The sequence below is a fragment of the Dromiciops gliroides genome, chromosome 3 (assembly GCF_019393635.1).
Source record: "Dromiciops gliroides isolate mDroGli1 chromosome 3, mDroGli1.pri, whole genome shotgun sequence".
In the NCBI taxonomy this organism is placed as follows: Eukaryota; Metazoa; Chordata; class Mammalia; order Microbiotheria; family Microbiotheriidae; genus Dromiciops; species Dromiciops gliroides.
The window spans coordinates 551,642,523-551,666,342 of NC_057863.1; the positions used below are offsets into that span (position 1 = coordinate 551,642,523).

Genomic DNA, 23,820 nt, shown 5'->3' on the forward strand with positions numbered 1-23,820 from the left:
GGCAGCTAAGTGGCACAATGGATAAAGCATCGGCCCTGGATTCAGGAAGACCTGAGTTCAGATCCGACCTCAAACACTTGACACTTAACACTAGCTGTGTGACCCTGGGTAAGTCACTTAACCCTCATTGTCCCGCAAAAATAACAACAACAAAAAACCCCCACCAAAACAAAACAAAAGAATAAAACAATCCCTACTCTCAAGGGGGTCACATTCTACTTCTTCTTGTTGGTCCTTTGTTCTCAAAAAGAACCAATGACATCACGAGGATGATGTCCCGACTTCATCAAGGGAGATGATACACACATATGATTATAGAGAAAATAAGGATCTATGCAAAAAAATACAAAAGAGATATAAAGTAGTTGGGGAGAGAGGGCCCTAGCAGCTGGAGGGTAGGGGAAGGTTTCATCGAATCCTTCAGAATCTTCTTGAAGGGAGGGAGGGATTCTGTGAGACAAGGAGATGAGGGAGGAATGTATTCCCAGCATGGGGGACAGAGACAAAATCTGGAATGTATGTGAGGAAGAGGAGGAAGGCTGCCTTGGCTGGACTGTAGAATTGGAGGAGGAATGTTCTATATAACAGAGCAGTAAAAAGGGATGGGGGCCAGGCTGTGAATGGCTTTAAAATCCACATGGAGAATTACTACTGGATCTTAGAGGCCACAGGGAATGACTGGGGTCTGCCGAATAGGGGAGGGAGAAGGTCAGATCTGCACTTGAGGAAAATGATTTTTGTAACTAAGGGAAGAATGGAGAGGGAAGAGACTTGAGGCAGGGAGACCAATCGGGGCCATTGCAGTGATCTCCGTGAGAGGTGAAATTAGGAACAAAATGAAGGTGGTGATTGTACAGGTTTGAGAGGAGGGACCACACAGGATGTTGCAGAGGTAGAAATAATAATATTTGGTAAAAAAAAAAAAAGAGAGAACAGGAGACAAAAGAGAAAGAAAGGGGGCATTTCTCTATAGATCTGTTTTACTTTTCTTTCTCACTCACCTCTATTTCTTCCCTTCTTTGTGAGAAAGGCTGACCATCACATGTGTCTACCCCCTTCTACTCACCCCTCCCTCCATGCACTGCTTGGATATTCCTTTTTTGTCTTCTTTCTCTCTTCTCTTCCTATTTCACTTTTTCCTCCTCCTCCTTTATGCCAGTGTCAGTCTCTGGTATTTATTATTCTGAACTTTGATATTAAACTGTCATTTGCTGTCCGGGAACAGCGCATGAAATGTCAAACCTCAATGGATGTTATTCCTGGGATGAAATTCTATCCTCCTCCTGCCCCCTCCCCAAATGCATCTATATATAAATATCCTAACCTGATAGATTAGGCTTTCCTTTGATGTTTAATTGGATCTTGGTGCTTTCCTGGATGAGAATCTAAAGCTTCCCAAGAAGTAACAATTCTTTCTGCATAAATGAGGTTCATACCAGGGGTGGGTGCTTGGCACAGAATCTAATTTTCTCTCCCATCCATGAACATAAGACAATTTCTGTGGCATGAAAGCATCTCGCTCAGTCTTTCTGTCATTAATAAGAATTAAATTCTGTTCCCTCAAATTTAAATGTAATTATGTTTTGCCTCGTAAATAAAATTGAATTAGCATTTTAAAAACTTAGCACTAATGCAACAACTATATTCGAAGTTTTTTTTTTTTAACCCTGTTACTCCCTGAACTAGGTCTTTTTTTAAAAATCAGTTGCTGTGTCTTCTTTTGCTGTTGGTTAGGAGGTAATGTAAAAATAGATTTCCTGGCTCTTCAGACATCTACTGCTGCTGTTACTCAGAGACAGCAGGAGGCTGTGTCAAGAACTCCATAGACTTGGAGTCAGAATATAGTTTTGAGTCCAGCTAAGCAATTTACTACCTATAAGTCTATGAGAGAAACCTGAGTCTCAGTTTCTTAATCAGTAAAAGGAGAATAATAGTGTTTGTACTACCTACCTCATAGGGCTTTTGTGAGGAAAGTTCATAATAAAGCATAATGTGCTACATTGATGCAAACTATTTTTCTTGTTAACCTAAGTTTGTTTTCCTTAGAAAAAGAAAAAGTGGGGGCAGCTAGGTGGTGCAGTGGATAGAGCACCGGCCCTGGAGTCAGGAGGACCTGAGTTCAAATCCGGCCTCAGACACTAGCTGTGTGACCTTGGGCAAGTCACGTAACCCCAACTGCCTCACTAAAAAAAAAAAAAAGAAAAAGAAAAAGAAAAAGTCGAACAATACTTTCACAACCTCCTCCACATTGGATTATCCTGAAGTTTAGATGACATTAGGAAACACATAAATACAAGTGAATTTATCATGGCTTGTGGTGGGGTTTTGGTGTTTTGTTTTTTTTTTTGGTAAGGGAAGGGAGGGTGTTGGTATTAGGACTGAGGAGACTTGGTAACTGGTTGGTATGAGAGGTGAGAGAGAAGGAAGAGTTGAAGGCGTCCCTGAGGTTGGGAACCTGGGTGATGAGAACGGTGATGTTCCACACAGAAATAGCAAGGTTAGGAAGGTGGGGTGGGATTTAGTGGATAAGATAATGAGTTCTCTTTTGGATATGCTGAGTTCTAGATGCACGTAGGACATCAAATTTGAAATGTCAAATACGGAGTTGTTGATACAAGACTAGGGTGTGTGTTAGGGGGTGTGTGTGTGTGTGTGAGTGACAGAGAGAGAGAGTCATCTGCATAGAGATAATAACTGAATTTATGGGAAGTAATGAGATCACCAAGACTGTTATAGAGGAAGAAGAGGGCCCAGGAGGAGGCCTCAAGGGATACCCATGCATGGAGAATGCCACACCAAGGATATGAATGATGAACCAGCAAAGGAAACTGGGCAAGAACTTCCAGACATAGAGGAGAAGAAATGGGGAAGAACAATGCCACAAGAGGTGGCTGTGGGAGAAATATAAGAAATGATCATAATATATTATTAACAATAATTAAGAAATATAAGAAAATATAACAATATTAAGAATAAGAAACATAAGAAAATATATTAACAAGAAATATAAGAAAAAATAATACATTAATAAGAATTAATAAGAAAAATAAGGATAACACAAAGGCTATGGGATTTGACAATTAAGAGATGACTGGTCATTTTGGAGAGAGAGGCATCAGTTGAGTAATGAGGTCCAAAGGTAGCCTGCAAGAGACTGAGGAGTGTAGAGAAAGGAGAGGATCCTAGTATAGACCACTTTTTCTCAGAGTTTAGCTGTAAAAGAGAGAAGAGATAAAGGATGATAGCTCAAGGGGATGGTCGTGCAAATTAAAGGTTCTTTTTAAGGATAAGAGAGATGGTCATATTTGTAGGAAGCAAAGAAAGAGCCAGTAGATAAGAAGAGACTGAAAGGAAGGGTGAAAGGTGTGCTGGTGGGAGTAATTTGCCGGAGCTCTGACATTTTATAGTCTAAGGCCCTTTTCAGCCTCAATTGTCTATTACCCTAAGGTCCTGGCTCCCAGTCCAGCATTATTTCTATCACACTGCATGTATATTTAGAAAGGTTGGTTTCTGGTTGATTGTCTGATCCACAGAATCATACAATTTTCCCTTCAAGAGCATCCTCAATAAATAATCTCCTAAACCAGGCCCTGTTTGCAGATGTATAGCAATGGGGAACTCCCTATATCCTGCAGCAGCTCAGAGGGTCTTCATACTGGTTATGGGAAGATAATATTCAGAGCTGGAAGGAATGTCAGCGGTCATTACGTTTAACCCAAAACTTCCACCTCTTTCCAGATCTAAAACAACTGACATTTGGAGAAGAGGATGTGACTTCCCCAAGGTCACAAACGTAGTCAGTACCAGGGTCTTCACCTGTAAGTTTACCTTCCTCCCAATCCGTGTGCATCTCTTACATACCTATTTATTTATCTACAAACCGTCTTCCCTATTAGAATGTAAGCTCCTTGAGGGCAAGGGCTGTTTTTGCCTTTCTTTATATCCCAGAGCATAGCACTGTGCTTGGCCCACAGTCATCATTTAATAAATGCTTGCTGACAGACTGACTGATGGATTGTTTTTAACCCTAGTCCTCCATCTCCAAATTCAGCAAAATTTCCATTCTACATTTAGGGAAAAATAATTAGAGACTCAGGGGTCCTCTAAAACTAAGTCCATTTTTAGGCTATTCCTCAAGCCCGAGTGCACCGACCTCCTCGTCACTTCCGTCTCTTAGAATTCCTAGATTACTCTAAACTGCAACTCAAGTTTCACTTCCTTCATGGGCCCTTTCCTGATTCTCTATCCCCCCAGCTACTGCCACTTTCCCCAAATTATTTTAGATTTACTGATAGTATAATTTGTACATGCTCATGGTTAGGTGGCACAATGGATAGATCATTGAACCTGGAGTCAGTACGTCCACAATTCAAATCTAGCCCCAGATGATTACTAGCTGTGTGACCCTGGTCAAGTCACTTATCCTCTGTCTGCTTCAGTTTCCTCAACTGTAAAGTACGGCCAAAAATAGCACCCACTTCCCAGAATGGTTGTGAGGATGAAACAAGATAATATTTATAAAGTACTCTGTAAACCTTAAAGGATCACATAAATATCACTACTGCTACCATCACTACCTCTACTATTACAATGACTACTACTACTTACATGGGAGCATGCTCTCTCCCCTTGATAGATTATAAACTCCCTGAGGGCAGGGATTGCTTCATTTTTGTCTTTGTAATCCTAGTACTGACTCCCATTTGTTTATTCAGTTACTTTCCAGTCGTGCCTGACTCATCATGACCCAATTTTGGATTTTCTTTGGCAGAGACACTGGAGTAATTTTCTCTTTCCTTCTCCAACTCATTTTACATATGATGAAATGGAGGCAGACAGGGTTAAGTGATTTACCCAGGGTCACACAGCTATCAAGCATGTGAAGCTGGATTTGAACTTAGGAACATGAGTCTTCCTGATGGGAGCCCCAGCTTTCAATCTAGTGTGCTACCTAGCTGCCCACCTACTATAGTGACTGGCACATATCAGGTACTTTATAAATGCTTGAATGGTTCAAATTATCCCCAACAGTCCTCCTATAAACAGAATTAGTGAAATTATAAAGGTGAGAAAGGGCCTGCATGAAGGTACGTTTCAAAGGCTGAACCTATGCTATGTTGTTTTTCTAGTCCCATAGGCTAGAGCCACCAGAGACTAGCAGAAACCTAGAAAACAGTCATTTAAGCAAAACACATTCAGAGAGAGAAAGAGAGAGAGAGAGAATGGATTGCACAAAAATGAGGAATACACAAGAGCAGCTCACACTTTGACAGCTGGAGGCTGTGGAGCAGGTATCCTTATCAAGGTTTTCTATGAGGAAACAGGAGATAACATTCAAATCAAGGTCTTCTAACTTCAGACCAGGCCTTTTTCAATACACCACACATGCCCAGGAAAGTCTGAGAGAGAATGCGGGGTCAGCCAGAGGTTCCAGTTCAATCTGGTCGACATTTTAGAAGTGTCTGCTATTTGCAGAGAACTAGAGTAGAAATAGACAGTTGGGTGATTTGGTGGATAGAGTGCCAGGCCTGGAGTTGGCTAGTCCTGAGGTCAGATCCTCAGATGCTTGCTAGCTGTGTGACCCTAGGCAAGTCACTTAACTTCCTTAGTTTCCTCATCCTTAAAATGAGCTAGAAAAGGGAATGGCAAACCACTCCAGTATCTGCACAGAAAACCCGAAATAGGGTCAGGAAGAATCAGACAGGACTGAAATGACTACATAACAACAACAGGGTTTAGATAAAACACAGTCCTTGACCTCTTGGGGTTTATTGGTTAGTAGGGGAATAGGAAGTGAAGATGATTATATTACAATAGAATAAAATTCACTTCATATCTGTTCCATATATACTTATATTTGCACTTCTTGTTTTCCCCACGAGAGTTATAAGCTCCTTCTGAGTGGGGATTATTTCAGTTTTTGTATTTGCATCCCCAGGGCCTATCATAATGCTTGGCAGGCATACAGTAGGTGTTTAATAAATGCTTGGTGACAGATTAATTAGACACCAAGAGAAAAAAAATAATAAGAGAGGGGAAAACAGAAAGCTATTCATGGGCTGAGGAGAGGAAACGCTTGTTAATGAAACAAGAGAATAAAAGATTTGGGCTTCATAGAAGAGGTGGCACTGAAGACAGACTCTATAGTATAAGAGATTTTCAACAAGTGAGGATAGAGGATGGGAAGATACTATGGGTATGTCAGGGCAAGAAGCAGAGGCATAGAGGTAGGAAACCACAATTCAGAGAGACAGTAAGTAGTCCAGTTTGGCTAGAATAAGGTACATAGCTAAGAGTAGTCTGGAAAGATATACAGGAGCTAGCTCCTGGCAGGCCTTGAATACCAAGCAAGGGAATTTGTTACTCGGGAGGGCTGTCAATCAAAGTCACTTCTTTGGCAAAAGGAGTATGGCTAAAACCTTTTCAAGCAGTTGGGAGCTGAATTAGTTAAGGATCACCCCAATTTCAGGGTCTCCGTCTCTGAGTTTAATCTTCCATTCTGTTCTTATGCTTCTCTCAGCAAAGACAAGAAGCATGTGGTCTCACTCAGGGCTGTGGGAGGGAGTGGGAGGCATTAGGTCACTGTAGTGATATGTAACTGCATCATATTCAAAAGCAGATGCAGCATTCATCACAGGCAGGGGCACGGCTGCTTGGGAAGGGAAGGGAAGATGCCTTGGAGGTGAAATGATAGGAACGGTTTTCAGAGTAGTCCTTGGCTGGCCTTGAGCAGAGCATGAATTCTAGATGAGGGTTTTGTCTTAAAAGTGTGACACATCGTTCTGCCCAGGAGTCAGATTTTATCATGTAGGTAGTGCCCGTTCTGGGGGTGGCCGCCCATGTGATAGGGTGCTAATACATACTCTGCAGGGTTGGGGATGGCCTCAGTGACTAGATGAATACAACTGGGGAAGCTTCATCATGGAAACAATCAGGAGAGAAGACAGTGCTTTCTCATCACGGAATAGAGAGTAGGAGGAAGAACACTGGGACTCCATCCAGAGGTCTGAATTCCAAGGCCTGACTTAGGGGCCATGTAACCTTTCACCTCTTTGAAGATTGGGCTAACAATAGCTGCAGTACCAATTTTATAGCATTGTTGTGAGACTCAATGAGATGATGCACATAATATGGTCTGTAACCAAGTGTTCATTCGTTATATCATAAATTCTTAGGATCCAAAATTGAAAGGCACCGCAGAGTTCATTTATTCTGGCCATCTACTTGGAGCTTAATAAATGCATATTCCCTCCCCTGACTCATACCTAGAGAGGAATCTCCTCCACAATGTCTCTGATTAGTCTAGATAATAATAACAGTAAATAAAAAATAATATGTTACTTTAAGGTTTACAAAGTGCTTCATATGTCATCTCATTTACTCCTCTCCAAAACTGTGGGAGGTAGTTTTGTGATTGTTCCCATTTTATAACAGAGCCACAGAGAGTTTAATATGACTTTTCACTGGAAAATAGATGGAGTCGTTTATTCAAAAGAAGATCCATATGTACATTAATCTTGTTGAGAGGCATAAAGTGAAATTAGTTTTTATAATAGGAAGCATAGTATACTGGAGAGAATGAACTTGGAGTTAAGGAACCTGGGTTTGAATCATGCATCTGCTGCTTAAGAAGTAGTAGGTGGAGCAGTAGATAAAACACTGGCCCTGGATTCAGGAGGACCTGAGTTCAAATCCAGCCTCAGACACTTGACACTTACTAGCTGTGTGACCCTGGGAAAGTTACTTAACCCTCATTGCCTCGCAAAAAAAAATCAGGTCTATTTTGGGGGCAGCTAGGTGGCACAATGGATAAAGCACCAGCCCTAGATTCAGGAGGACCTAAGTTCAAAGCTGCCCTCAGACACTTGACACTTACTAGCTGTGTGACCCTTGGAAAAAAAAAAGAAAAAAAAAGTAGTAGTATGACTAGGGCAGGTATGTAGTGCAGTGGATAGAGCACTGGCCCTGGAGTCAGGAGGACCTGAATTAAAATCTGGCCTCAGACAGTTACTAGCTGTGTGACCCTGGGCAAGTCATTTAATGATGAAGAGGAGGAGGAAGGGGAGGCAGAGGAGGAGGAGGAGGAGGAGGAGAAGAAAGGTTAGTGGCAGGAGTGTTGTATTTGAAGCCAGGAAAGACTAGTCTTTAACTCTCACCTCTAACATCACCTGTAGTGCTTACCTCATAAGGTTATGTTAGGACCATATCAAATGATGGATGTAAAATACTTTATGAACCTCCCTCTAAGCACGATATAAATGCCAGTTCTTCTTATGTGACATAGGCCCCTCTCAGGCAGATGCAGTAAATGGACAGTGACTTAGGCCAAGCACTGAATAGGAACAAAAAAGCAGGCTGGATTACTTGGCAGGAACCATGAGGTTCTTTTAATGAATTCAAGCTTCTCTCCGAAACAAAGGTCCATTTTTTTATACTAATATTCTTCTGGTTTTCCTGCACAGCTGCCAGCCATCTCCAAAGAATTGAAATTGAGCATGACCCAAAGGACAATGGAGAAAGGCATGACTGAGCTGCAACACGTTGGGTGTGGATAATTATAAGGAAGAAGCAGTACAAAGGATGCCACCAAGGAAAGGTATTGCTAAAAAAGGCAGATCACATGGACAGAATGAGTGATGACTGATGGACCATCAGCAGGCTCCGAGGTTAGTCAAGAGAAATCAAGGCCAGCCCCTGGCATGTGGGCTAGACTTCCTGTTGTCATCCTATGGGAGGTTCTGAATGACAGTGGACCCAGGATGGGGAAGCATGGGTGGGTTGTCATCCAAATCATTGGTGACAATGCCCCCATCAATAGGATGACAGCTCCATTTGGGTGCTTGAGTAAAATGGGGAAACCCCTAATTGGACTGCCCACCTCACAGGGTACTAGTGGGAAAAGGGTTTTAAACCTTAAAGTGGCATAGAAATAGGAGTGGTTTTATAAAATAAATTTTATTGATATCCTTCATTTTTATATCAACTGAATTTATCTCTGTATCTCCACCTTTCCCTCCCAACAGAGCTTTTGCTTAAGGCGAACAAACATTTTATAAAAAGAAAAAGAGGAAGAGGAGAAAAAATTTCAGCAAAACCATTTAGTGCATTGAAAAAAAATCTGTGGTTATATGCAATGATTCCCACCGACAGGCCACCCTTAACCTCCCCTTCTCATATTTTTTTTGGGGGCAATCTTGACCTTATTTTGGGGAGCTGTATTGTTAGGGTTTTTTATTTTAAATTGGCTGGTACATTTCACTGTCCACTTGAAATGAACTTAGCTTTTGGTATTAAAGTACCAGGTCTTTTGTACGTGAACTGTTTACCCACCTGCACCCATTTCCCCCCTTCCCCTTGTCCCATCTTGTATACATGTACTTGATCTTCTGAAACCAAGTAATAAATGTTTGTCAAACTGAAGTTAAATATTATGACTTTCTATTTATCTGTATATATACTTTCTCTATAGTTCTCCCTCTCCTGTTTGAATAATGAAGGGGGATCAAGGTAGCACCCCCTCACTAAGCCATCCCTGGTGATAGGTGAAGTTGTTAATCAGGAAAAAAAGGGGAAAGGAAGGAGGTTATGGTGTGTGAAGCGAAAGGTAGCAACTGGAGGAAAGGGAAGGGATGGCTGTATATGCTAGCTTTTATCTAGCACCAAGAGACTGGGAAGTAATGGGTCATCCTATTCCCCTTGCCTGAGAAAGTGGCAGACTGGGAGGCCATGGGAATGGAAAGGAATGTGAAGGGATGCTGGGAAGGCAGACTGAAAAAAATGCCCCTCTCCCCTTTAACTGTAGGGAAAAGCTGAGAAAGAGAGGACATTGTTAAGAAAGGGGCCCTCTTCCAGAAGGGGCCCCATATTTGGGACTTCTGGAGATTTACCTAATAAACCATTTTTGTTTTCTACAAGGTGAACTGTGTTTTTGTAAGGAGGGAGCTGGTCTCAGTACACTGGGAAGCAGGGTGGTTTGAGGGGCATTTTAGTTAAACTTGCAATGAGAATTGAGTAAATAGTAATAAGAGCATACTGTGGACCTGATACTGAAGTTTTAATCCTGTGATTACAGGTAGGGGGCAGGATTCTTCTTCTCACCCTCATTTACAAGGATACCCAATTGTTGTTGAGTCATTTCAGCTGCGTCTGACTCTTCTTTGGGGTTTTCTTGGCAAAGAGACTGGAGTGGTTTGCTGTTTCCTTCCCTGGCTCATTTTTACAGATGAGGAAACTGAGGCAAATAGGGTTAAGTGACTTAGCCATGGTCACACAGCTATTAAGGGTATGAGGTTGGATTTGAACTCAGGTATTCCTGAGGAATACATCCAAGGCCTCTCTGCAAAACCCATGAAGCTAAATGAGAGATGCCAAGTTCAGAGAATAACTGTTAGGCCTATTGGGTGGTAGGGAGACGGAGAGAGAGGTCTATGAAAGTCAACAAGAGGCTGGAAGAGAAATGTTAGACATGACATTGGCAAGCAATGTTGCCTCCCAAGACTGTTTTCTATTTAAACAGGAAGAATGACAGGATCACAGACCGAGGACCTGAACAGACTTTAGCAGTCCCGGGTTCAATTCATCCATTTTACAGAAGAAGAAGGTCTAGGAGAGTTCAGTGGTTTACCTTGGGCCATCCAGGACATGTGTGGCTGAGAAAGGAGTCAACCTCAGATCCTGAGACTTTTGCTACCCTGACGGCTAGGGTTGTGAGAACCAAATGAGATAGGGCCACAAGAAAACTGCACTAATTTTCACAAAATTACACTCAGGGGTTGGAGCTGGAGAGGACCTTTCGACACCCTTCAGTCCAGCCTCCTGCTCATTAGGGCCAGGTAAGACGGGACACATCAGCAAGGGCTTACACAAGAGAATACTGGGAGCAGTCGAGTGGGCTGAGATCAGTGCTTCTAATATGCACGGCTTCTCTCTCCCAGGCCCCAGTGAGCGCCATTTCTAGGCACAAGACTTTATCTTCCTATAAGGCAACATACACCCATCTGATGAACATCTCTGGGATCTGCGTCCAGAGCTGTAAGAAACAATAGGCCTTGGGGCTCTGAAAGCAATCCCCTGATAACGGCTGTGTTGTCTCCTTTTATGAGGCCGAGCAAAGGATACTTAGTAATCTCACACACAAAAACATAACTGCATCCATCGGAAGCTCCGTAATTTCATCAAGGATTAACAATGCAATAGACAGCTCTACGCCAGACATAAATTAGCTTCATCGCTATATAATGAACAATGGCAAGTCTACGCTACTTTAAGAGAGCTGTTTATTATAGGGTCATAAACAGAGCAATATAAAAGGAATTATTTACGTGGTTCTGCACATCTGTGTTTGCAATCATGTTCTTATACATGCTTAACAAAGGAGCTGGTCTGAGCCTGACTATAGACTCTCTACCCATGTCAAGGAGGGTAGGGATGGACCAGTAACTCGCATCCATAATAAATGCTTTCAACCTCTTCCCCTACCAGACCCTGGAGCACAGGATCATAAGATATTGGAGCAAGAAAGCACGTTATAACATAGAGCTGCAAAGGATCTTAAAAATTGTACGGTTCAGCCAAGCTCATTTTACAGAGAAGGAGACTGAGGCCTAGAGAGAAGGACTCTTTGGAGGTCATTTAGCCAACCAAGGTCAGAGACTTTGACAATGGACTCCTGACAACATCCCAAGGATCCACCCACAGGCTGTCAGATAATAAATATAAGCATGTGCTGAATGACACTTCTCCTCTTCCCTGGAAGCGGATTCCCCAGAGGAAACACAGGGAGAGTCACAGGAGCCTGCCATTAGAAAGGTTACAAGCTGGAGAGGTCCAGTCTCACCACTACCTTGTGCCAGAGTCAGCTCATCCCTGAGTTTTCCTTGGCCCACAGACAAAGACCAACTGACTACCACGGGAGGAACCTCCCTTCTCCTGGTAAATACATCGACCATGCTGTCTACTATGGGCCTGGGCCCAGTGTCAGAGAAGCCCAGAGAGATACCAAAGAATATAAGACAGGGAAGATCAATCCAGAACTCAGGCGGGAGATGAGAATTTTCCCAGCTGCGTAGTTCTGAGCAAACACGCCCAAGTTCCCTAAAATTTGGACAATCTGTAGTAACCGACCTTCCCTGGCATTCCAGAGGGAAGGGACTCCAATAAATAGATCACGGACACAGCATGGCCCCTTCTGCTGTTTGTATTTCTGCCACTGAGAGTGAAAGTGATGATGGACCTTGTCTACACAGCTGCCCTCTCCCTAGCACATACAATTCTGCTTTTGTGTAGGGTAGGGCTTTTTGTGATCTTATGGAGGGTACAGATTATGCTGACCCATACAGGATTGTAGATCTAGAACAAGGAGGTGCTTCAGTGAATGTCTAGTCCAAACCCCTCATTTTTTTTTTGTTTTTTGTTTTTTGCAGGGCAATGAGGGTTAAGTGACTTGCCCAGGGTCACACAGCTAGTTAAGTGTTGAGTGTCTGAGGCTGGATTTGAACCAAACCCCTCATTTTATAGATAAATAACTGAGGCCCGTAAGTGACCTCTCTCAGAAGTAGAATTCGAAAACATATCTTGTGAATCCAGCACTATGACTCTTTTCATGGTCCTGCCTCTAGGACCTGCAGTGAGGGACTATTACATTCTTAGGCCTGCTTTTCATATCCAAGTTCATCTCACCATGGCCTATAGGGTTGGGACTGAAGGTAGGGAGATAGGAGGAGGGAGAATAATAAGAGGCATGGAAAATCCACTCCATGGATAACTGAGAATGGGGCTGCGCTAATGTCTTACCAATGAGCTCAATTTATAAACTGAAATCCCTCTCTCAAAAGACCCCGCCTACCTTCCCCTCCACAAGGCAGAGTCACACTCACCAATTGAACAATCATGTCCAGTCCAGTTGGGATCACAGCTGCAGAGTCCTGTGTCGGGAAGGAAGGTTCCGTGGCCTGAACACTGGTCCAAACATGTGGCCCTTGGTGTCTCGCAGCTGGTTCCTCCCCAGCCAACAGAGCAGTGGCACTCACCTCGGACACAGACGCCTCGTCCAGAGCAGGTGGGATCCAGGCAGTCCACTGCATTAGAAAAGGAGAGAGGTCACCAACTCAAAGGTCTATCTGAGTCTGTCTTAGGTGCTCTGGGATTCTGGTTCTTGAATGAATGAATGAATGAATAAATGAACAAACATCGAGTGAATGACATTTACTAAGTGCTTACTACATGCTAAGTGCTGTGAGTACAAATAGAAAAGCAGGGCAGTCCTTGACTTCAAGGAACTCACATTCTAACTGAGTAACAGTATGGGGAGGGCAGCTAGGTGGCACAGTGGATTAAAGCACTGGCCCTGGATTCAGGAGGACCTGAGTTCAAATCTGGCCTCAGATACTTGACACTTACTAACTGTGTGACCCTGGGCAAGTCACTTAACCCTCACTGCCTCCCACAAAAAACCAAAACCAAAACAAACAGTATGGGGGGGGGACAACATATAAAGAGGTTTATTGAAGTTTATGGAAGACCTATCATGCTTGGTATTTTGTTCTACTGCAATTCCCATGTTGCCAGAAGTAATTATATACTTTCTCCTTTACTATCTCCAACTTTAAGTATAAAACTTAAGAGAATGTCAATAGTTTAATTCTCTGGATGGATAATGATGATGATACATAGAATTTGTATAGTACTATAAAGGCTTGAAAAGCCCTTTAACTAAGTCATCTCAATCTTTATCAGCTCCATTTTGCAGAAGAGGAAACTGAGCTTGAAAACAATTAAGTGACTTACCTAGAGTCACAAGACTAGTAAGTATCTGAGACAGAATTTTAATTCAGATCTTCCTGATTCCAGGTCCAGTGTCCCACCTGGCTAAGAATACCTCATCCCGGGGGCAGCTAGGTGGCACAGTGGATAGAGCACCGGCTCTGGAGTCAGGAGGACCTGAGTTCAAATCCAGCCTCAGACACTTAACACTTACTAGCTGTGTGACCCTGGACAAGTCACTTAACTCCAATTGCCTCACTAAAAAAACAAACAAAACCTCATTCAATCCTCCAACTCCCACCAAAGATTCTTTTTCTTTTTCTTTTAAAGGAAAGTTGATACTACCTCTTTTGTTTTATTTTATTTTTTGTAGGGCAATGAGGGATAAGTGACTTGCTCAGGGTCACACAGCTAGTAATTGTCAAGTGTCTGACTCCTCATTTGAACTCAGGTCCTCCTGAATCCAGGGCCGGTGCTTTATCCATTGCACCACCCATCTGTCCCACTACCTATTTCTCAATGTTGCCAGCAAGACATTTAGGCGTGTGAGGGAGAATTCAGAGGACAAATTTAAGTCTTTGGTATAAATTTCAAGAACCCATGATTTCATGTCTGTGGTTTCACTGCCTTTTTACCAAGGCTGATCACAGCCTCACTATGACTTCATAGATGGTCTTGGGGAGTTTCTGCGGCTGAAGAAATTAATCACCAATCTGGCGATGAAATTCTCCAATGTAGTTAGGTTGATCCTTAGACATTAGATATATAATACATTACCAGATCCACATGCAAAGACTTCCCAGCTCTGCAGAACTGCTCACAACCTGTGTTCCATTCTGAGCATAGGATTACAGGATCAGAGATTTAGAGATATAAAGGATCCTGGAAGCAATGGGGTCTAAACTCCTCATATTACAGACTCTCCCCACAGAATTACTCCCATTCTGTGGTGAGATAAAGGACTAGGAATTCAGTGCATCTGTGTGTGTGTGTGTGTGTGTGTGTGTGTGTGTGTGTGTGTGTGTGTGTGTGATGTATATATGTATGTGTGTGCACACACATCACAAAATATGTATGTGTGTGCACACACAAATCACAGGATTTGCAACCAGACCCTCTTATTTTACAGGTGACAAAAATGTGGCCCAGCAGTGGTCATTTGTGTCATTTCACCCAAGATGTCCCTTGTGCATTAAGCTGTAGGGCTGCGATGCTTCTAGTTCCTCTGACTCTAAACTGTTAAGGGCTAAAATTCTAGCTAAACTGTCTAAACTATTTAATGAGTGGTCGCCAATAAATTATAAGCTTTAGCAAGAGTTAGGCTTTTAAGCATTTATTAAGGAGAATAAGAATTTGGTAAAGAAAAAGAAAGGCCTAGATTCCTATCTATTAAAGGGAGAGCACATTTCTAGCTCCTGCTCTCCACCAGAGTCCAAAAGGAAGAGCGCCTCCGTCTCCTCCTTCCTCCTCCCACTAGTCCGCGTCACTTCCTCCCACCAAAGAAAAGACTCCTGGTCTTGCCCTCAAAGACCTTCGCTTCATGGGCAGAACTCTTCTACAGTAAGTATCCAGCAGGTGGCGTCATTCCAATCATTACAAAACCAATGTACTTATCTCAGAAATGCGCCAGGTTATTCGGGCCAGGGATTCCTAGGTAACTCCTTTAGAACGGATGAGAGGGAAAGTAGCAAAGAAAAATAAAATGGGGGAAAAAGGAAATGACGATGGAGAGTATTAAAAACAAATCTGCATAAGACAAAGAATCCTTTTTTATGGCTATCCCTGGAGAAAACATGATTCTTCAAGAATGACCTTTGGGCCATGCTGGAAATTGCTGGCAATTTTTGTGGGGAGAAAAAAGATTAGTGGACGGTTTCAGATCTTAGGACCTGGGCAGGAAAATGCTGGGCACACTAAGTTACTCTGTTGATTCCTTAGATCCAATGAGTCATTCAACCTGCCAGCAAAAAACTTAGCAATTACTATCCTGAGGCATGTGAAGGTATTTGTCTTTCTGTAAGTTCCTGGCCTTCTGATGTCAGTTGGGGTAACCTTTGAGGATCCTGGGATGCTGGGATGGATGAGTCCATAAATCTCCACTATTAGTGAGCTGGGAACAAGGGTACCAATTTGAGCATGAGGCCCTGGGAGCCCTGGCCCCTGGTCTTCCTCAGCCTTAACAAGCACCAACAGGGCTGGGAAATAGGCAAACAGCTTCCTACATTTTCAGCAGATGGTTTGAGCAGGGAACAAAGATCACTAAGTTACTGACAAGAAGCTACCTCGAGACAATTAATCATCTCTTCTGAAGGTCGCCTTGGCAGTGGGGTAGACTGTGGGACAGGGATATGGGGAGAAGGTTAAGTTTTAAAGAGGACTTCAACCTAGAGAGAAAGGAGCTTGGGGTCTCCCTGCGGCAGCATATGGGCAAGGGGACAGGAGTGTGTGAGAGTGTGTGTGTGTGTGTGTGTATGAGATACCCTATTTATCATAATCCTTGGGGTCTTTTTCCCTGCTGAAATAAGCCTTTTCAAAAGACATGAAAAAGCTTGGCTGGAGTCTCCTGGGGTTCAGCATAGGAGATAAGAACCCCAGGAAAGGATGAAACATGAGCTTCCCCCTAGGACCCTGGGAAGCTTTCAGAACCACAGTTTAGACTCAGGATGTTCTACTTTGAGGGGTTGTCATAAAGAGACATTACCCTGGGAGTCAGGAGACCTGTGATACCTATGACCTCTGCCAATTACCCTCTGAATGACCCTGGCCAAATTGCTATCCTCTGAGCTTCAGTATCCTAACCTATAAAATAAAGATTTTGGGTGGGGTGAGAGGGGAAAGAACACTAGATTTGGAGTTAGAGAAGTTTGGTCAGAATTTTAGCCTTTCTTTTCACTCATGCAATTCTCAGAAGGCCCTTGGATGTCTCTGGGCCTCAGTTTCCTCATCTGTAAAATGGGATGGTTAGACTAGGTACTCAAAAAGTCCCTTGAGAAGCTTTAAGTAGTACTTGAAAGAACATGAGACTTTGACTACATGGAGCCTAAATCAAATACTGCTTCTATACTTTGTGTGACCTTGGTTAAACAACCGAACCTCTTTTGGGTCATCGGTTAGATAAGGGAGGGCTTGATTAGATGATCTCTAAAGATGCTTCCTAACTCAATTCGATAAGTATTCATTATTCACTGGGTATGTTCCAGGCATTCTGTTAGGCCCTAGGATCTAATTCTTGTCTTCAAAGAGTTAAAAACCTATGATTCTATGATCCATCTGGCCTGGAATTCTATGAAACTAGGGCTTAGCAAAAGCCTTGGAGGGAAAGGGAGAAGGTGTGGGTTCATGGTGCAATTCAGTGGGACAGAAGTTTTTGGAGGTGAATCTCAATCTCTCTCTCTCTGTCTCTCTGTTTCTCTCTGTCTCTGTCTCTCTGTCTGTGTCTCTCTCTCTCTGTCTCTCTGTCCGTCCATCCATCTGTTTGTCTGTTGAGAAATCGTGCCAAATAGCTACATTTCTGCTCTTGAAAGTGGCTCATTTGAAATTGGCAGTTTTGGCAGCCGTGTGGCCCTTTTCGATAAATCATGCAGGAAGGAACATGGACCTGCAAACGCTACCCTCTCCCCAAGGTGCTTCATGCTCCATTGATCACATAAGTTATTAGGCCCAATTCAGTATCCCAAGAGCAATGTCTCATTTTTCACTGCCAAGGGCCTAAATTTGTTCTCGTCCCCCAATCCCCCTCTTCTCCCCCTCCATACCCCTCAAAGTCCTGCTGGCACCATTCAGGCCTTATAAAACACGGGGTAGTAAAGTTCAGAACAGAGAGAAGCGAAAACTATATAAGCTTGTTAGCTGATGTTTTATAAACAATGTTGAACTCGCTCAACGGGGAGGGGGAATGGGGCAAAGAGGGAGCCGCACATGAAAACCCATTATAAACAAGAAAACTCAACCAAGCTGCACCAAAGAAATGGAGAAATAATAGAAAGAATCAATACCAGATGGCCCTTCTCAGAAAAGAAATCAAGATGGAAAAACATTTCTTTTCAAAGAAATAATGTAAATCAAAGATTTTTATTAGATTTCTCCCCCACCCCCATAAATATCCCATGGATTTTCCACACTGTATAGCTCTAATTTATCTGTGGCAGTATGCATTTTGTCCTGCCTATGAGAAGCCAAGTGTATGGTGGGGGAAAATGGCACATGGGCCACAATGGGAATCTTGTTTTCTTTGGGGCTCTCTCCTTTTCACTGTTTCCACCTGAAGAGAACATGGTGATAAGAGGAAGCAGATGAAAGCCGTCAACCCAGAGGCTCTCTCCACATGTGTCTTGGACCAAAAAAAAAAAAGCGTTGCTGATTAAAAGGGGTCCACGTGCTTTCATCAGATGCTCACCTGGAATTCCAAAGTTAATGTACCCAAAGAGACACAGGCCTAATAATACTAGGAATTTGTATTTTAGCCCAACTGCAGGGAATTGGGCATACTTTTCAGACAATGATTCAACCATCCGCCCCCAAACTTTGAGAGGGATCTTATTGAGAATATCACTCTTCTGTCATGGGAGAAATCAAAACTATGAGAATGACCTGTCTACAGGTTCCAAGAGGGAAAGCAATATGGACTGGTATAGTGAATTCCTGGCTGAGGAGACTCCTGCTCACCATCCAGGCTGGCACCTACTCTGGAAGCTACAATTCTAGAAGAGCTGTTCGACACTGAAAGATGAAGTGACTTGTCCAGAGTCACAAAGCCGGGATGTGACAGAGGCTAGGGTTGAACCCGGGTTTTTCTGGTTTTGAGGCTGGTCCTCTCTCCATGCCGCTTCCCATATAGGTGCCAATAAAAATCATAGTTTTTGACATCTATATAATGTTTTAAGTTGTTTGAAGTGTTTGGCATCCATGATTTCACTTAAGCTCAACACGAACAACATGGTGAGGTAGGTACTGCAGGCATTATTATTTTCCCCAATTTATAGATGAGGAAACTGAAGCTCAGAGAGAGAGGTTAAGTGACTTGCTAACAGCCACAGGGCTGTAACACACTCATGTGTCAGATGTAAGATCTGAACCTATGACTTCCTGACTCCAAGTCTTGCACTTTATCTACTATATTATACAAACATTTAGACCATTGCCACTCACTTAACCTATCAATTTAGAAGGGAGAGCATAATCATTGCCTTCAATATCTAAAGGACTGTCCCTTGCTTGACCCTTGTGGGGAGAACTAGACCAATACATAGAAGCTGGAGAGCATCCGGGTGGTGCGGTGGATAGAATACTGACTAGGCTTGGAATCAGGAAGACTCATCTTGAGTTTAAATGCAGGCTCAGACACTTACTAACTGTGTGACCCTTTGTAAGTCACTTCACCCTGTTTGCCTCAGTTTTCTCATCAGTAAAATGAGCTGGAGAAGGCAATGGTAAACCACTCCAGTATCTTTGCCAAGAAAACACCAAATGGGGACATGAAGAGTAGGACACGACTGAACAACAAGAAGAGAGGAAATGCAGATGGTAGTTCAATAATAATGAATAATGAGATATTCAATTACAAACAGTCAATCTAGTAAATCAGTGAGGCACATTGCTGGAGATCATGAGCTGACCTGAAGATGGGACCCTGGATCTCTTCCAAGCCCTGCCTTTATAGATGAAGGAATGGAGGCTCAGAAACATGGACTTGGGCATGGTAGTAGATAGCACCAAGGCAGGTTTTGAATCCAGGTATTGTTGATTCCAATCTTATCAGGAGATCACGCTCTCAGCTCAAGCGGGTGTCGACATAGACAATGAATGTGCCCCTTTCAGGGGCGATGCAGAAATGATTTATTTGCTGAGTGGGAGATTTGAGCATTTGCTCTTTGTGGTCTCCCTTCTTATGGCCAGGTGTCAGAGTAGAGGCCAAAACTCTGAAACCTAGAATATGGAGAATCTAATGATCTTTTCAGTGGGTACCATCATCTGCCAGTTCCCATAAGCTGAGTTTCCATTCTGCTCTGTTTGTTTCAGATCTAGTTTACTGACACGAATGGAAGAACATCATTCAGATGAAGGGAAGCTGTACAAGGGTCATGGGTCACCCACAGTTTGTTCACATTCTTCATCTATAAAATGGGCACAATAATTCTTATCTTGGTCGGAGTATCTCCTGACTCTCAATCTAGGGCCCTCCTGATAAGAGCAGTTGCTTCACTTATTCTACTTAGAATATAACAGAACCTTAGGGCTGGAAGGAACCTTGGCTAGCATTTACATAGAACTTTAAGGTTTGAAAAAGGCCTTGATCCTCCTAACAACCTTGTGAGATAGGTACTATTATTATATTTGTTTTACAGATGGGGAAACTGAAAATGAAAGAGGTTAAATGACTCTCCTGAAGTCATGCATCTAGTAGGTGTCCAAGACAGGATTTGAATTTGGGTCTTCCAGAATCCAGGTCCAACACTCTACCCACTGTACCACCTAGCAGCCTCCATATGACCTCAGAAGGAATACCTGTGTTTAATAGCTAGATTAAAACCTAACTTTTCTCTGACTTTAAAACACAGACTGTTAGGCATAGTAAGAACCTTAGATAATAGAATATTGGAGACAGAAAGACTTTGGAACATAGGCTGTTAGAACAAAAACTGTCAGGGATAGAATAAAATTTAGAACACGGAATGTTAGAACAAAAATTGTCAAAGCTAGGGCAGCTAGGTGGCACAGTGGATAAAGTACCAGCCCTGGATTCAGGAAGACCTGGGTTCAAATCTGGCTTCAGACACTTGACATGCACTAGCTGTGTGACCCTGAGCAAGTCACTTAACCCTCATTGACCTGCCCCACCCCCAAATTGTCAAAGTAAGAAGGAAACCTATAATGTGGAATGTTAGAACAAAACTTGTCAGAGCTAGAAGGAAATCTAGAATGTGGAATATTAGAATAAAACCTATCAGAGCTAGAAGGAAACAGAACATGGAATGTTAGAACAAAAGTTGTCAGAGCTAGAAGGAAACAGAACATGGAATGTGAGAACAAAAATTGTCAGGGCTAGAAAGAAACCTAGAACATGGAATATTAGAACAAAAGTTGTCAGAGCTAAAAGGAAACTTAGAACATGGAATGTTAGAACAAAAGTTGTCAGAGCTAGAAGGAAACTTAGAACATAGAATATTAGAACAAAGGTTGTCAGAGCTGGAAGCGTCCTTAAAACATCGATTGTTCAAGCTGGGTGAGATATGTAAGACATTAGGACAGAATGCTAGAACACAGAAAACAGAACGTAAGAGCTGGAAGAGATCACGGAATATGAATTATTAGGACAGAGAACTTAGTAAGTTAGAGCTAGAAGAGACTTTAGCATATACCTTAAAAAATTCATCCAGTTCATTCAACCCACTCATTTTGCAGATGCTGAAGCTGAAGTCCTACAAAGTTACATGGCTTGCTTAAGGTTCACACATCGACTCTTTCTTATAGTGAACCTGGTGGCAAACTCCAGTTTTAAACCCTTACCCAATTTCTACCACATACTTTATTCTGAAAGTGCTCCAGTTTGCTATGTAAAGAGGAAGAAAAAGTCACATATATTCAAGACAAAGAGAGGCAGAGTTTGAGACTTCTGGAAAAGGGATATTTTGTAGATGAAAGAAAAAGTAAATGACTGTTACTAATCCTACCAAAAAACCCCAGTACATCTTTCTCCTCCTTCTGGTTACCTACTCAGTAGCTGAGGTGATTGGTATTAAGGAACTGGAGGGTACTGGAAAAAACAAAGGACCTGAATTTGGAAGCTCTAGGTGTGAATCCCTCTACCTCTTGTTAGTTTGGTAATTGTAGACAAGTCAAGCTTTTATTTCTCTTAGCCTCCGTCTGTAAAATGGGCATAATCGATATGCATGGCCACCCATGTCACCTAAGTGGGTGACACAAGAGAACAGGTTCCAAGAGCGATGAGGAGATGTGGGCCCATTACCTTCTTCACAGCTCTCTCCCTTGTAACCTGGATTGCAAATGCAGGTCCCCATGATGCACGTGCCCCGGTTGCTGCAGGCCACATCAATGCACTGGTTAGTGGGCACATCGCATTCAGCACCTTTCCAGCCGCTGTGGCAGAGACACCTCCCTTTCATGTACTGTCCATTTCCACTGCAAAGCACGGGACAGGAGGCTGTGGAAGAACACACGATAAGTACAGGGACCTTTACATGAGACTGAAATTGGTTTCTGGGCAGCTTCCTCCCAGTGTGCCAGCGTTCCATCCTCTCCCATGACAACCCTTCACATATTAGAAAGAAACTAAATAAATGACCACACCATTATCCATTGCCTCTTTTCCCCCCAGGTTGCCAGGCTTGGTCACCTTTCCTTTCCTATTCATAAATACCATCCCTTTCTCCATTCCCTTATTTCATCCCAGTATTAGCCTGTCTTTGTTCAAGTTGATTGATCACTACTCCCACCAGGAACTCTCTCCCCTTTAGATTCTCTCTTCCTGAATTTTCTCTGCCCCTTATTCAAGGCCACCCTCCCACAAGGAAGAGTCAGCCTGGTGGAGAGAGCACTGGGGTCAGGAGGACTGGGTTCTAGCCCCACCTTGGTCACGGACTTGATGTATGACTGGTTTCTAAGCCTCAGTTTCCTCTTCTATCAAATGGGCATAATAAAACTCACAGTCCCTACCTTGCATGGCTTTTGTGAGACAGCCACCTTGTAAAGAGCAGAGAGCTCCTACAGGGAAGGTGGGTTGTTAATTCTACTCTCACCTCATCTGCCTCACCATTTGTTCTTTTGATTTTTCATGCCTCCCTTCTCTGCAAAGAGGCTGCAAACCCACGGAAATGCTACCTCGGTCCTTTATTATTAGCTGATCCCTTCTTCTATTTCAAATTACTCATTCAGGTGCTCATCCTGTCGTCCTTTTAACTACCCATGTCCCACGGCTCCCTCTCTATGTATCTTTGTCTCTTGGATATCATCCCTTTCACTCTCCCTGCTATGTTCCCTCCCTTTAGGAAACAGGCACCTCTCGAGAGCTCCAATGCCCAGCCAGCTTCCTGTACATCTCAATTCAGTAGTAATTCACTAAGGATTTATTATACAACAGGCAAGGCACTATCCTTGGCACGGGAGAGCCAACAATGAACAAACGGCATAGCTCCTACCCTGATTGAATTAATAATTTAATGGGAACAGGTTGGGGGAGAGAAGTAGACATTCTCAACACATTCACAAATAATTCTGGTACTAGAGAGAGTGAAATAGCAAGCAATCACTCGACAAATATTTATTAAGTTCCTACTATGTACCAGATGCTTAGGATTCAAGTACAAAGTAAAACAGTGCCCATCTCAAAGAATGTAAATTCTAATTAGGAAGACAGCAAGGGTGTGGATGTGTAGGCATGCATGCATACACACTTGCATGGTGTGTGTTTATCTAAACACACATAGATATCGACATGTGTTATGTATGTGTATATGTGTTTATATATCTATACAGGGATATATCCACAGAGAGATTATATATACATCCATACACAATGTGTGTGCATATATATTATATACCTCCATGTCTATACATACACACATAAATGCACACATATAAGCACATGCATGTATATACACACATACACACAACAAAAACATCAAGAGAATAAGTACAAAATAGTTCAATCCAATGTAGTGAGGGAGGGAAGGAGGGAAGCAGGCAATAGCGGATGGGTTCCTTGCTCTGTCACTTTTAGTCTTAAAGAGTGGTCTGGGAAGGTAAGTGATTTGCTCAGTGTTCTACAGCCAATTGTGTCATAAGCAGGATTTGAATCCAGGTCTTCCTAAATCTAGGGCTGGTTCTCTAGCCACCAAGCCATACTTCCTCTGAAGCTAGTAACTATCCCTGTGACTGGCTCCCGTCTCTGAGGAGCTCAGGTCATCTTAACTACATGAACAGAAATGACCTTGCTGATACTCAGCCCCAACCTGTGAGAAAAGGAAGAAGGAAGGGGGTCGTTGCCCCAAATCACAGGACACACGGGTGGTGACAGAGGAAGCAGACAGATCCAGACTGTGA

At 42.8% G+C, this 23,820-nt stretch overlaps 1 protein-coding gene across 1 annotated transcript in view; it reads right to left on the bottom strand.

Annotated features, from left to right (window-relative positions):
• The window catches only part of TENM4 (teneurin transmembrane protein 4), a 1,214,428-nt gene that overhangs the window by 202,128 nt on the left and 988,480 nt on the right, over nucleotides 1–23,820 (bottom strand). Inside the window, 2 exon segments of the mRNA XM_043992715.1 lie at nucleotides 12,876–13,076; nucleotides 21,728–21,922. Coding sequence (XP_043848650.1) covers nucleotides 12,876–13,076; nucleotides 21,728–21,922 — 396 coding nt within the window.